Raw genomic sequence first — 12,785 nt, 5'->3', positions numbered from 1 at the left:
TCCTCCTCTTTTGGATGAAATCTGTTTTAATTTATCTCTCTGTTCATGGTGCAGTTTGTGAAATGTAATATATGAAATTTATGATTGCTGTTAAAAGTCTACAATAGTGGTTCTGGGTTACCCTCTGTGTTGGAGGGGCTGCCAGCTTGCAATGCCAAGTGCAAGTGTTCTGGGGTTTAGTTTGCTGGGGTTCTTTTGTTCCTTGTTGTTTTTTGGTTTTGTTTGTTTGTTTGTTTTCGATATAGGGTATAATTTATCCCAGACTTCAGTTTCCTTAAATAGGAGATGCAGATCTCAGCATACATCTATTTACATTTAGAACTTGTGCTTGTCTGAGCAATGTATTGGTAGGAGACACTGAATTTTCTCAGCAGCTTATGGAGAAGGATATACCCACCATCATCAGAGAGAATCTGTACGGTCTTCGAAAAGTAGTTTTCATTTTCCCTTACAGTAAATGTGTATTTTAAAAGCCTATTTAAAAGGATATATTAATTAAAAAATATTTCTGGGGGAATTTGTTAATTTAATAATAGACACATTAATATATAATGAATTATCTGAAAAAAACAAAACAAAAAAACCCAAAAGAACCCAAGAAACCAAACACAAAAGCATATACATTGAGAAATATTCAGTATTACTTTGATAATTTTACATGCAGAATTAGTAAATGTTTCCCACATCTTACTGGTCACTTGCTTGTTTTCTGAACTGACTATATCACACTTATGTGATCTATCAGTGCCCAGGAAAATGCTTCTTTTGAGGTCTGTTTGTCAGGTATAACTGAAACACAGATATATTTGTTTATGCAGCATATCTAATAAAATTCAAAGAGAAACCTTAGTTATCTGCAGAGGGTGAGAATCCACCCCCACTGATAAACACAGCTGCCTACCAAGAGCTGGTGTAGAGCAGGAGTGTCCGACTCCAGGCATCAGAAGGCTGAGAAGTAGCTCCTGAAATGTTCAAAAGGTGCTTATACAGATGTTCCCTGGTGAGAGGCTCTAGGAGCTCCTGGGAGCCCTATGATAGTACCTAAGGCAGCCTTCTGATGGGTGTGTGAATCTTTGCTTTGGTTTAGAGAAGTGGAGGGAAACCCAGCCTTTTTTGCTCCACAGGGAGATTTGAAAGTTTGAATCAAAACAGAAATGCAAAGCAATTGTGAGGCTGAAAAGAAGTGTAGCATCATGGCATCTCTTTTTCTTCAGTGGTCTGATTCAGTGAACAAAAGGGTGCCTTATACCTGTGATATTAGAAGGAGCATATCTAAAAGTGAAATACGTGCTGAAGTGTTACGTTGAATTGGGACACAGAAGATAGTGGCATCAGGGGAGGAGTACATGCATTTTAGTCATGTCCATTTCAGGTGAAGCTCCAAACTGGGACTTCCACAAAGCTTGAGATGTTTGAGCTTCACCTGAAATGGAAAATGAAAAGCTCTTGGGCCCTATCTGGGGTTTCACTGTTACTGGTGGCCTATCGGATGTGGTGAGTTAGAAGACACCCAAAAGTAATTAGGTGTAAATAGTTGTCTCTGACATTGGTACTGAGCTGCTGCAGATTGTAGGTTTTAATTACTTTGGACATAGCATTCTCCTCAGCTCCTTCTCTGATCCTTCCCTCCTGGCAAGTTCGTCTGCCAGTACCACCAGAGCTGGAGTCAGAGCCAAGCTACTGAGATGAATATGAGTCCTCCCTTGCAGGCTCTTCTCCCTCCCAGTAGCATCTGCTACCTGTGGGTTGCTTTTATGGGGGAAAGAATTCACATAGGTACTCTAATAATTTCTCTGAAAGGCACATAGAGCCCTTTGGAACAACAAAGCATCAGGACACCGCTGTGCACCTGGTAGCAAACACACACCTGAGTGTCCTCTGGTAATTTGATAAATTTATTGTGCAACTGAGGTAGAACCCAGTGGGATGGACTTAAAACTGTTGTAAATTCTCACGTAAATAATAAGGAACACAAAAAGCCGGTATTGTAATTTAGATTATATGTTGAAGGTAGAAAATATGTTGTATTTAAGGAGTGTCTATATTTAAAGAGTGTCATGTCTTCTGCCAACTGAGACAAGAATCTTTGTTAGGAGTCTGTCTCTATGATTTTGGCAGCACACCATGCAGTACATTGCTTATAATTAAAGATCACTCAAAATAAAACCCAAACATCTCAAGCTTTGTGGAAGTCCCAATTTGGAGCTGTGGTTTATGCCTTTGTCTCCATCCAGCATGACTGGGAATGCTTCATGGAAGGGGGTCCCAGAGCAGGTCCAGGTCTTCAGGCTCCACAAATTCTCACTGAAGCCACTGAGAATTTTGCCTGTCCTCAGGACCAAAATATCAGACCCATAGTAGAATCTCGCATAAGGAAAATATCCAAGGGGCTGTGAAGCCTGGGGTTTGTCATCAAGGGATTCAGAAAGAGGTGTCAGAATCCCAAGCTCTGAGTGGCAGGCCTCAGAAAAATGTGTACCACCGTCGCATACAGAAGTTAAATAGAAGCACATGAAAATTTTCCTTTGGATACTAAAATAAGAACATATCCAATCTTCACAGCTGGGATCTGCAGAAAGTCTTAAGAAGCACTGACCCCCTACTTTTGCACTGTCACAGAGGAGAATTCCTTCATCTCATAAATTTTGGACCTTTCAGCAACTGGTTCACTTCCAAGACTACCCAGCAGCCTACTTCTGCCTGAGAGGATCCAGCTGCTCAGTCTCCAGTACACCCAGGACTACCAGACAGCTGAAGCCAGGCTGTCCAGAGTCTGTGGTGGATCTCAGTGTCAGAGGACTTTGGGGATATGCTACTGAACACAGTGCTAACACAGCTTCCTCAGCTCATGCTTGAGATTTGATGCATATCAGCTTGAGCCATGTGGAAGATTAGGTTCTTCTGTTAATAATTTTCTGTTAATTTAATGAAAACAAAGGGAGAACACTCCATTATAGATACTTGAAAGGCAGAATGACAGGTGGGAGGGTGAAAATATAGATATATCTAAAAAAAAAAATTTCTCTCAATGACCAGGAGAAAGAAAGAAGTTAGTCTGGAAGATGTTGGTAGCAGTGAAGGCAGCCATCAAACCATGGTTGCACGTTTTTGTTTTTTTTTTTGTTGTTCTTGTTTGCTAATGTATGGAGAAGACAACCACAATGTCAGGGACTGGTGCTGCTTTTAGTTCATACCCCAGTCTCCAACAAATACAAGTGTAGCTTTTGATTTGAGAGGAAAGAGGTCCTACATCATCAGATTCATTTAGGGGGTGAGACCTAAGCAAAATTCTCAAGAGGTGCTAAGATTCTTAGCAGTTATTATTCTTCAGGCTGATGTTTAGTGTTTGACATCTTAAAAGCAATCATTTTTCTGATCTTCATTTCTTGGAATGCATCTCATCAAATTTTGAATTCAGTTTTCAAAAGACAGGTAGGTGATGTAGTGTGATTTACTGCCATAAATTTGGGGTCAGGCAACAGCAGCCTCTGTCTGTAGCAGCCAGTAGAGCTATTTCTGTTTCAGTTGTGTCTGTGCTGGCACAAAGAACCTCAGTTGCTTCAGAACATCAAGCATTCAGTTTTAATATGTGGTATCTTTCATACTACTTACAGCAATGAATATGAAAACTAGAAAAACAGGCGTGCTTCAGGGATATGTGAAACAAATGGCCACTCTGCTTTCTGATGTATCACTAGCTGAGTGTGTTTGTCTTTTTCAGTTGCTCAAATGAAGTGAGACTAAAGCTGATACAGTTTGCTAATATTCTTCTCTGTCAACTACCAAAAGAGAGAAGTAACTATATAGTTTGCTTGTTATCTTGACTCCTTCTGTATTTGGGAGTCAGAATGGGAGGACAAAAAAGTCTGCTTTCCTAGATGAACTTTTTCTCAGTTTATTATCCTAGAGTTTTAAATAACATGTTGCATTTTAGAAACAAACCTGAATCCATGCCAAAGAAAAAAGTAACAGTAATTGTCTGGCAGCCTTACTCCTCAGTGCTGCCACAGAGCAGGCAAACCATATGTGTATTTCAGTCTGTACTAGCTGTTATAGATAGGAAATTACATGGATCCAATCTATGCCAATAATGATTCATGCCCTACTACTCACTAACTCAACCTGACTTAGACCAAAATAAGAAAGATGTTCAGGCTACCCTAAGTTTTATCTCATAAAAGCCATGTCTCAAACTATCAGGGTAGCAAAAGTGTTCACACAGCTCTCCCTGGCTGCTCATTTTCCTTTTCTTACTGTTTCTGTCTTCATTTGTGCTGGCCAGAAGCAGCAGTGCTGAAATGTTGATAGATCAGCTGCTCGTAGGATATGGCTCTGACAGGAGTTTTATTGTATATCAGCTCTCAGGAAAGCTCTTTTCTTAAGGGATTTCTGTTTCAGGAGGAATCCTGAATGTTCCCTCCATCTTGTTCTCTCTGATGCCAGGATGGTTCCGATGTCACCAGGAATGCTGTTGTGTCTCACCCTCTCACCACATACTGCTGTAAAAGCCTGGCTCTGTCTTGAGAATTATCTGGCTCTTTCTTGAAAGAGAATGGGCTTAGGTTGCTACTAACTGATTTTAATTTTATTTTCTATATTCATGCAGTCATGGTGTTTAGTATTATGGGAATAGCCTTCTAAGTCAGCATGGATAAAATATTCCTTTCTGTTTTGCTCATGATCTATTCTAAGGATTTTTCATTTGCTTCCAAACTAATGGTTTTACATATCCAGTCTTATAAATTTCTGAATGTTTTGGTAATACATATTTGCTATACTGTAAAACAATAATATAACAGATTATCTTTGTTCATCTATTGGCTTTAAAAAGTCAATTTACAAGAGACGTTTAAGTCTAACAATAGAGTGCTTTGCTGTGCAAGGTTATAAATTGTTTTTAATCTTGCTTTAAACTGGTTTATCAATGGAAGAACTTTATCTGCCTGTTTTAGAGTCTTACTAGCAAGCTGTGTTTTTGCATATACAACTTATTATCCGCTTAAAAGCAAGAGCTCCAGATAACCAGTCCTCATCTATATTATTCTAAATATGGACCTGCTGCATATGTACAAAGTGGATGGAAAGGAGATCAAAAACTATCAGCCTGCAAGCTGGCTGGCTCCAACAGACAAAGTTCTGTTTACATGTTTATTAAAAAAGAAAACAAACAAACTTTCTCCTAAAATTCATATTCCACCAAACCATAAAATTATTTTATTCTTTTAAGCTTTGATATTCAATAAAAATCTTTTTTCATGCTAAAAACAGAATTACCCCTCTCCTAAATCTCATGTTGCATCTCCCTTCTGGTAACTCAAAATAATGCATAATTAAAATTCAAAATCACTTGTTAATTATTTAGGGGCCAAGAGGTCTAGATGGTCCTCCAGGAGAACCAGGAACACAAGGCATTAAGGTAAGTGCTTATGTTGCTGAGTACTATACAAAATATTGAGAAGGGCCAGAATAGATAAGAAAGAAAGGGAAAAAAAAAAAAACCAACAATAAAAAAACCCCATAACAAAAAAAAGGAAAAAAATGGCATGTCAGAAGCCATAAAAATCCATTTAATCCAGGAGGAGATTTGCAAATTTCTGCCACCTTCAAGTACATCCTTATTATGGTATAAACCCATCTAACCCTAAATCTTGTACTTTCTGCAGAATTACTCAGCATTTAAGCTGTCAGGAACTGTATGCAGTTAATCTAGCAAATACACAAGTAGAATTCACACATTGTTGGTTGTTTATCAGGGAGAAAGTGGTGATCTGGGAAAGAAAGGAGTTCCTGGGCTCATTGTAAGTATTGTAGCCGATTTTTGTAACAAGGCTCAAAACAATTGCTGCTAATTTCTGAGCTATGTTTGGAAATAATCTGAAGCCAGCACTGTCTTTCATGATTTCTTTTTGACCAGGGTAAAGCTGGAAATCCAGGAGAAAGAGGAGATCAGGGTGCACTTGTGAGTATGGAAGTTTCCAGTACTTATACCCCCCGAAAAATCCACCAAATCTTATACTTCATTTCACACTCAGATAGGAGATTTGTCTACTTTAGAGAAGCTGGAAAGCTCTGACAGTAGAGCTGGCGTTTATTTGTACAAAGAATCAGGGGCAGAAGTGATCATGGTCTAGTTCAATCACAGGACCAGTGGTTTCATGAAATGCAACATGATAGAAATTTGCAGCAGAAGAAATGGCCACTGTAGTTATAGGAGGTCCTAGAATTTGCTTTTATTTCTTTTAGTTTCATTGTAGTCTTAAGGGAGAAAGGCATTGTGGCATTGCCCAGGTGGCCAAGAAGGCCAATGGCATCCTGGCCTGGCTCAGGAACAGCGTGGCCAGCAGGTCCAGGGAAGGGATTCTGCCCCTGTACTCAGCGCTGGTGAGGCCACACCTCGAGTCCTGTGTCCAGTTCTGGGCCCCTCAGTTCAGGAAGGAGATTGAGGTCCTGGAGCAGGTCCAAAGGAGGGCAACCAGGCTGGTGAAGGGACTCGAGCACAGATCCTATGAGGAGAGGCTGAGGGAGCTGGGGCTGTTCAGCCTGGAGAAGAGGAGGCTCAGGGGAGACCTCATCACTCTCTGTAACTCCCTGAAAGGAGGTTGGAGCCAGGTGGGGGTTGGTCTCTTTTCCCAGGCAACTCTCAGCAAGACAAGAGGGCACGGTCTCAAGTTGTGCCGAGGGAGGTTTAGGTTGGACATTAGAAAGAATTTCTTTACTGAGAGGGTGATCAGACATTGGAATGAGCTGCCCTGGGAAGTGGTGGATTCTCTGTCCCTGGAGATATTTAAAAAGAGCCTGGATGTGGCACTCAGTGCCATGGGCTGGGAACTGCAGTGGTAGTGGATCAAGGGTTGGACTTGATGATCTCTGAGGTCCCTTCCAACCCAGCCGATTCTATGATTCTATGATTCTATTAACACAGAAAAATAATTCTTTGATGCATTATAGTGTAAATGTGTATTATCAGCTTTGGCGTATATGTAGAAAAATGTGTAAAAAGTATATCCCATATAGAAGAAAAACCCTCCTGTTAGTGTTTCTTTCAATGGAAATTTGGCATATGCTGTTTGAGTGGGTTTCTTTACAAATATGGTTACCAGACAGTCCAAATTGTATTGAATTTTCAATAAGGAAGGAACCAGAAAAGCAGAAACAAAGCAGTAATGGTGGTGATTTTTTGGTTTTTCTCTTGCTTCTTCTGCTCAGATTTTGGAGCTTTTTATCTCTAATCTTTGATGGGCTGGGTTTTTTCATTCTTCATTCTCTAGGGCTTTTATGTGTATTTATTTATGCAGAAATGAATGAAACAAAACCTCATCTGTTTGAAATGATGGGAATTAGTACAGTTATTGCAAAGTACAAGGTACTGCCCTATTACTCCTACAGCTGCAGCTTTTAGTAGAGTATGAGGCAGATATGCTATGGGGCAGGTTGAGCAGTCAGAAGAGTTAATTGTGAAATGTACTGATCACCTCAAGCACAGTTTGTAGGGCAGGATGTTTGTAATACTGTGTATAGTTTGCAGACACAAGAAGCACGAGTCATAGGAGAATGATGAGAAACTGGTTGGATGGTGAGTCAGCTAAGATCCATCTCTTAGTAAAAGAAGATGAGGAAGGTTTTATTCAGGGCTCTTTCACCTGCCACTGCAGACAGAGATGTGGCAATGCATGTAGAACAGAAGAAAAGACTGCATGAATTTCTTTGGTTTTTCTGAGCAAGCTATTGAGTAAGTAGAATTAAGAAAGGAAATACAGAAATTTTCACAGAATATGAAACAGCTTGTTTCCAATGATTTTTTAAATTTTATTTTAACCTTTCAGGGTTTGCTTGGACCTCCTGGAACCACAGGAGACAGGGGACCAATGGGAGAGCCAGTAAGTTGATCCTTATGCCGGCTTTAAAATTTTTCCACATATTATACTGAGTTCTCTGGTAACTCAAGCTCCATTTTACCCAGATTCAGTGTTGCCAGATGTGGTTAGGCAGGAATTGTGATGTAGTTATTCCAAAACTGCAGGGCCAGCATCTGTCTCTCTTGCTTAGAGTCTACTCCCTCAGCACAACTTTTTCATACAGAAACTCATTCATCAGACTGGGAAGCACTGTAGTAAGGGGTACACAACATAAGAGACCATGACAGAATGTGAACCACAGTTTCATGTGGTTCTGTGCTGCATTGAGGTAGACATCTACATTATGGATTATGTAAATGTGCCAATGCAGTTATTAGTGGTATTTTTTCAGGCAATTTTATGATAGTTATTCAGGAACTCAGGGGCCACATCTATTTGGCAGGTTCAATTTTCAGTAAAACAGAGACTGTTATAGTAAAGCTCAGACATTCCTCTGAGAAATGGATTTCTTCTGATTGTTATTATTTCAAAGCCATGATCACTTTTATGTGGTTAATATTGTAACAGAAAATTATGCAGAATCTGCAGCAAATATATGCAAAATGCTGCAAGGTGTAGCCATGACATGAGTAATATTGCATCACTGTCTCTTGGGATAAATCAGGTTATAGAGTGAATATTACAGTGAAAGAGTGTGCTGTCCTAGGCTGCCATTTTATAGTGCAGAAATCTAATAGAGTTGTCAAAAATTGTGGTGTTACATTGCTGCTGAAAAGTTATTTTGCATGACATGTAGTTAATCTAAATGATGAAAATGAGCTGTTGATATAAAGTAGTTTATTTCTCTAATTATTTGTAATATTACTAAATATTATTTCTACTAACCCATAGGCTGACATGCTTAGAGAGGGTCACTGCACATTTCTGGAGGATAGAAAAATACTAACGTTTATTTAGGTAAATTTTCTTTTTGATAAAATTACCTACATTTCTTTTGTGCTCATCATCATAGAATCTACACATGCAGTGTCAGAAGTAAGAAAACATTATGCTGTGGACAGAGTACCTTTTCTTTCAAGTGCTGAAAGAGTGAAATATCTTTGGAAAACAGTCTGTGGAGCTAGGAAGAACTGATGAAAATAGCACAGGATGTTATGAAATGTGTGGCTTTTTATTTTGACTGTCCATTGAAACAGCTTGATTTCAACTTCTGAATGCCAGATGCTGAAGCAGTTTCTCTGTCCCTGTCACTAATTCTATAAAGAGCAGAAAAAACTTAATTACTACTGGAGGAGCTCAGAAATGGAAGCAATTAGGTATTTGCGGTAATGGGCTTGATGTAAATAACACTCTACCTACTTGTCAGACATTTCAATAAAATCCTTCTTTGCAAAAGTACCTATTAATAAAGAAATCCCTATATTGCTATAAATTTTTAACTTCTGAAATTCCCTGAATGTCTCGGGGGAAGTATACATTACCAATCCCACAGACTTTGCTCGGTAGTAATATTATGAAGAAATACTTGACTTATGAATCAAACTTAAGTTTTGTGACTATAATTCCAATTAGTGGAGTGCCATGGAGTTGCTGCAAATGAAAACCAATGAACTTAACTTAGGCCAAGTGAGTTCTCAGCAGGAAATTGACTTCCATTTCAGTTGTTAGCACTTAAATGAAGGTGTTGGGTAAAATATATGCATCTACTAAAATCTTCTCAGTAACAAGCAGTTTAAATTGTTTTTACAAGAGAAGAATATACTCACATTATCACTGCCAAGTCATCAGGAGGAGAAAAACCATATGCATGTTCTGTAAAAGGTAAATGAAACAGAAAAAGAACAAATCTTTGCTTAAAAGGCTTCTATCATAAATACAGGTAGCAGCATCTTTCCTTTACTTGAGAATAATAGGTCGACAAAATGTCTTGAATTTGGAATGTACTTAAACATAGATGAGTCCCAGAAGGGTAAATGGATATGATCTTTCAGAAAGTTCAAAGACTGGATACATGCAGAGGGTTGATTTGTCTTGACATGCATTCATAGTGGCTATGGAATCAGATTTAAGCTGTTACAGGCAACCACTACCCCTCAACATTCAAACCCCACTCTGTGAGCAGGGGTGGACAATCTTACATGCAGAGAATCTGAGATTGCTGCTCTAGGAAATGATCCCAAAATATTACAGCAATAGATTTATTACTTACTGTAGAGCTATAAGAAAATGCTCTGCTCATGGAGTAGTAACTACGATTCCCAAAAAGGCTGCAGCCTTTGGTCCATTACACCTCAGTGATTTCCATGTATAGACATTGCTAAATCCACAGTGAAGAACCCAATAGTTCTTCTCAGTTAGTTCTGTACCAGACTGTAGACTTTTCCACAAAGCAAACCAGACACTCTACTAAACCTTAACTAAACAAGGGCTCCGTTAATCAAGAGAGTTTAGTTTAGATAACAATTTACTTTTGGTCAAAAAGAAGAGACATCTGTGCTATTATTTGAAATATGTTATTTCAGTGTGTCAAGAGTGGTGGAGTGAGGTCTTGGGTACTGTGTGGCATCATGGTACTTCTGTACCCCATAGGACTCAGAAGGAAAGACAACAGAATACTCTTCTTTATGCCAATTAGAAGACTTCTGAAGACAAAATGTCAAGAATATACAATGTCATTTAATGTTAATTGAACGAATTCATAATTTTGCTTAATGCCAGGGTCCAAGAGGACAACCAGGAGATGCTGGTCCTGTTGGAGAAATGGGTCTTGAGGTAAGGTTTTAATCATTTATATACTAATCACAAAAACTCAAGCAAAATAAGTTTAGAAACTAATTTTTTTATCACCTGCAAATGACTTAAATACCATGAATTGCTGGGAGGCTCTTTCACTTTACAAAAAAATGTGTCTAAAATAAGTAGCTTTTTCTGTTGTGAGCACTGTCGTTGAGCATATTTTCATGACATCCATATCCAGAAGGTGAATGTTCAGTTGAGTAATCAACTCTTAGCATTGGTTTGTTTTTTTTTTTTGAAGCACCATTCTTGCAGTTAGACAGCAGAACCATGTTAATCCTCTGTCCTAGCAAATGGTAGATGAAGAAAAGCAGCTGCAAGCAGCCTTCTTTCTACATTTTGCTTCCAGTTTTTGCTCTGTTAATATGTCTTTGAAAGAAACATGCCAATGTATTAGCCACATTTGCATTGAAGTAGCTGAGGGATGAGGTCACCTAGAATAAAAGGGATTTGGCTTAGTCAAAGAAACACACTTACTCAGTCACCCAAAATCCAGTCTTCTGACTGTCTATTAAAAAAAAACCAAAACCAACAAACTTTTAAATGTAAACTTGACAAGAATCAGTCTAATACTATTAGCTCTTTAAGAGCTGGAGACTTCAAAAAGAATTTTGTTCTCCAAAGGCTGTATCTATGTGGCTCCAAGCCAAAGCAGTGATGAAGTTGTCAGTCAGATTTACAAAAGACAGATGATTTTTCAGCCTGCTAGTAAGTTATGATGAAAGGTACAGGCATGGTGGTGCTGCTGAATCTTCAATACATTCCTGAGCCACAGTGCAGTTCATGAACTCTTCCTATACCTTCCTTTCTTCTGTTGGGCTCTAGTAACAACAAATAACTGTGTTGTCTTAGTTTTACTTTTTATGCGTGCACCTTTCCCAGTGTCTCATGCAATTTTTCTGTTTCAATTTTGTCTGTATTTGGTCATTGCCAAAATTAGTGGTACTCACATGTAACAGGAGCTTTTGTACCGTGCAGGGACCTCCTGGCCCTCTGGGAGAACCTGGCCTCCAGGGAGAACCAGGTGTGAAGGTAAATGTTGAAATTATTTTCTTGTGCTGTTTAAATTTTCAGATTTCCACAAAAGCAAATCAGTGGTCTGATTCATTAGCCAAGTAGGCAGTGATACAGGAAATGAGCCATTAAGAAATATTGATCTTGTCATGATGACAACATACTCTGGAAACCCTGTCACTGTTAGTAATACTTTCCCTTAAAACCCATTTATTTTTCTTATGACATATCAGGGAGACATTGGACCTGCTGGAAAGGCTGGAGAACCAGGTGACCAAGGTTTAAGGGTAAGCTATGGATATAAATCTTCTTCCAAAAAGGAAAGTATGTTTAGAGTCTGTCAGAATACAGTTTAAGAAATCCTGATTTGTCAGAAGTATTCAAGAAGCTAACTTCTGATACATTTTCTTTTTTAAACAATAAAAACATAATATTATAGTAAATTAAAAAGTGTATTGATTATAATGTTGAAATATTTTTAAGTGTCTCATGTCACTGAGAGACATGAAGAAGTGGTTTTAGCATGAAGGTAAACTCAAGAATGTCCAGCTCCATGTTTAGATGAGAGCATACAAAAATCCTGTGTATGGACACCCAGAGTAGGTGAGGGAACACTAAAGTCTCAGCAGAGCAGAGTAACTCTCTGTACCACCATCTAAAGCTCTGAGTTGCTTCTGGTGCTGTGGGATGGCTCATTAGACTCTTGGTTTCACCAAACACTTGTCTGTGCCCTGCTCGTTCTTCCTGTACACCCTGCCCCCCTCATCTGACCCTAGGAGTTGCATTAGTCTAAAAAAAGCCTTTTAAAGTGCTAGAAACAGATTTTAGCCAGGACACTGTTAAAAGAGCATAAACTCTGTCCTTTCAGACCCAAGTCTTACCATTAAGATCTCTTGTCCCATTAGCTCCTTGCTGTCATCTTTTCCTCCTGCTCCAAATCTCCAGTGAGGTGCATGCCACGATGCTGCCCATCCCAGGAGAAGAGTAATTCCTGGTACTGGTCCACAGTGGTTGCTGTGGGCTTTACCATACCACTGTGTCCAAAATACTATGTTGTTATTATAGGGTAGCTTGTGTTTGCTTCTTTACTGTCTACATCAAAAGATACAACTTGCCAAT

At 39.0% G+C, this 12,785-nt stretch overlaps 1 protein-coding gene across 9 annotated transcripts in view; it reads left to right on the top strand.

The window, feature by feature from the left end:
- COL24A1 (collagen type XXIV alpha 1 chain) overlaps positions 1-12,785 on the top strand; it is a 128,171-nt gene that overhangs the window by 79,415 nt on the left and 35,971 nt on the right. For all 9 annotated transcript variants that reach the window (XM_071750596.1, XM_071750602.1, XM_071750600.1 and 6 more), the window contains 7 exons: positions 5,363-5,416; positions 5,754-5,798; positions 5,915-5,959; positions 7,824-7,877; positions 10,575-10,628; positions 11,631-11,684; positions 11,900-11,953. In XM_071750596.1, the coding sequence (XP_071606697.1) occupies positions 5,363-5,416; positions 5,754-5,798; positions 5,915-5,959; positions 7,824-7,877; positions 10,575-10,628; positions 11,631-11,684; positions 11,900-11,953 (360 nt within the window). The remainder of the gene's footprint in view (positions 1-5,362; positions 5,417-5,753; positions 5,799-5,914; positions 5,960-7,823; positions 7,878-10,574; positions 10,629-11,630; positions 11,685-11,899; positions 11,954-12,785) is intronic.

Source organism: Heliangelus exortis, chromosome 8 (assembly GCF_036169615.1).
Source record: "Heliangelus exortis chromosome 8, bHelExo1.hap1, whole genome shotgun sequence".
NCBI lineage: Eukaryota > Metazoa > Chordata > Aves > Apodiformes > Trochilidae > Heliangelus > Heliangelus exortis.
This window is presented reverse-complemented; position numbering and strand designations above follow the sequence as displayed.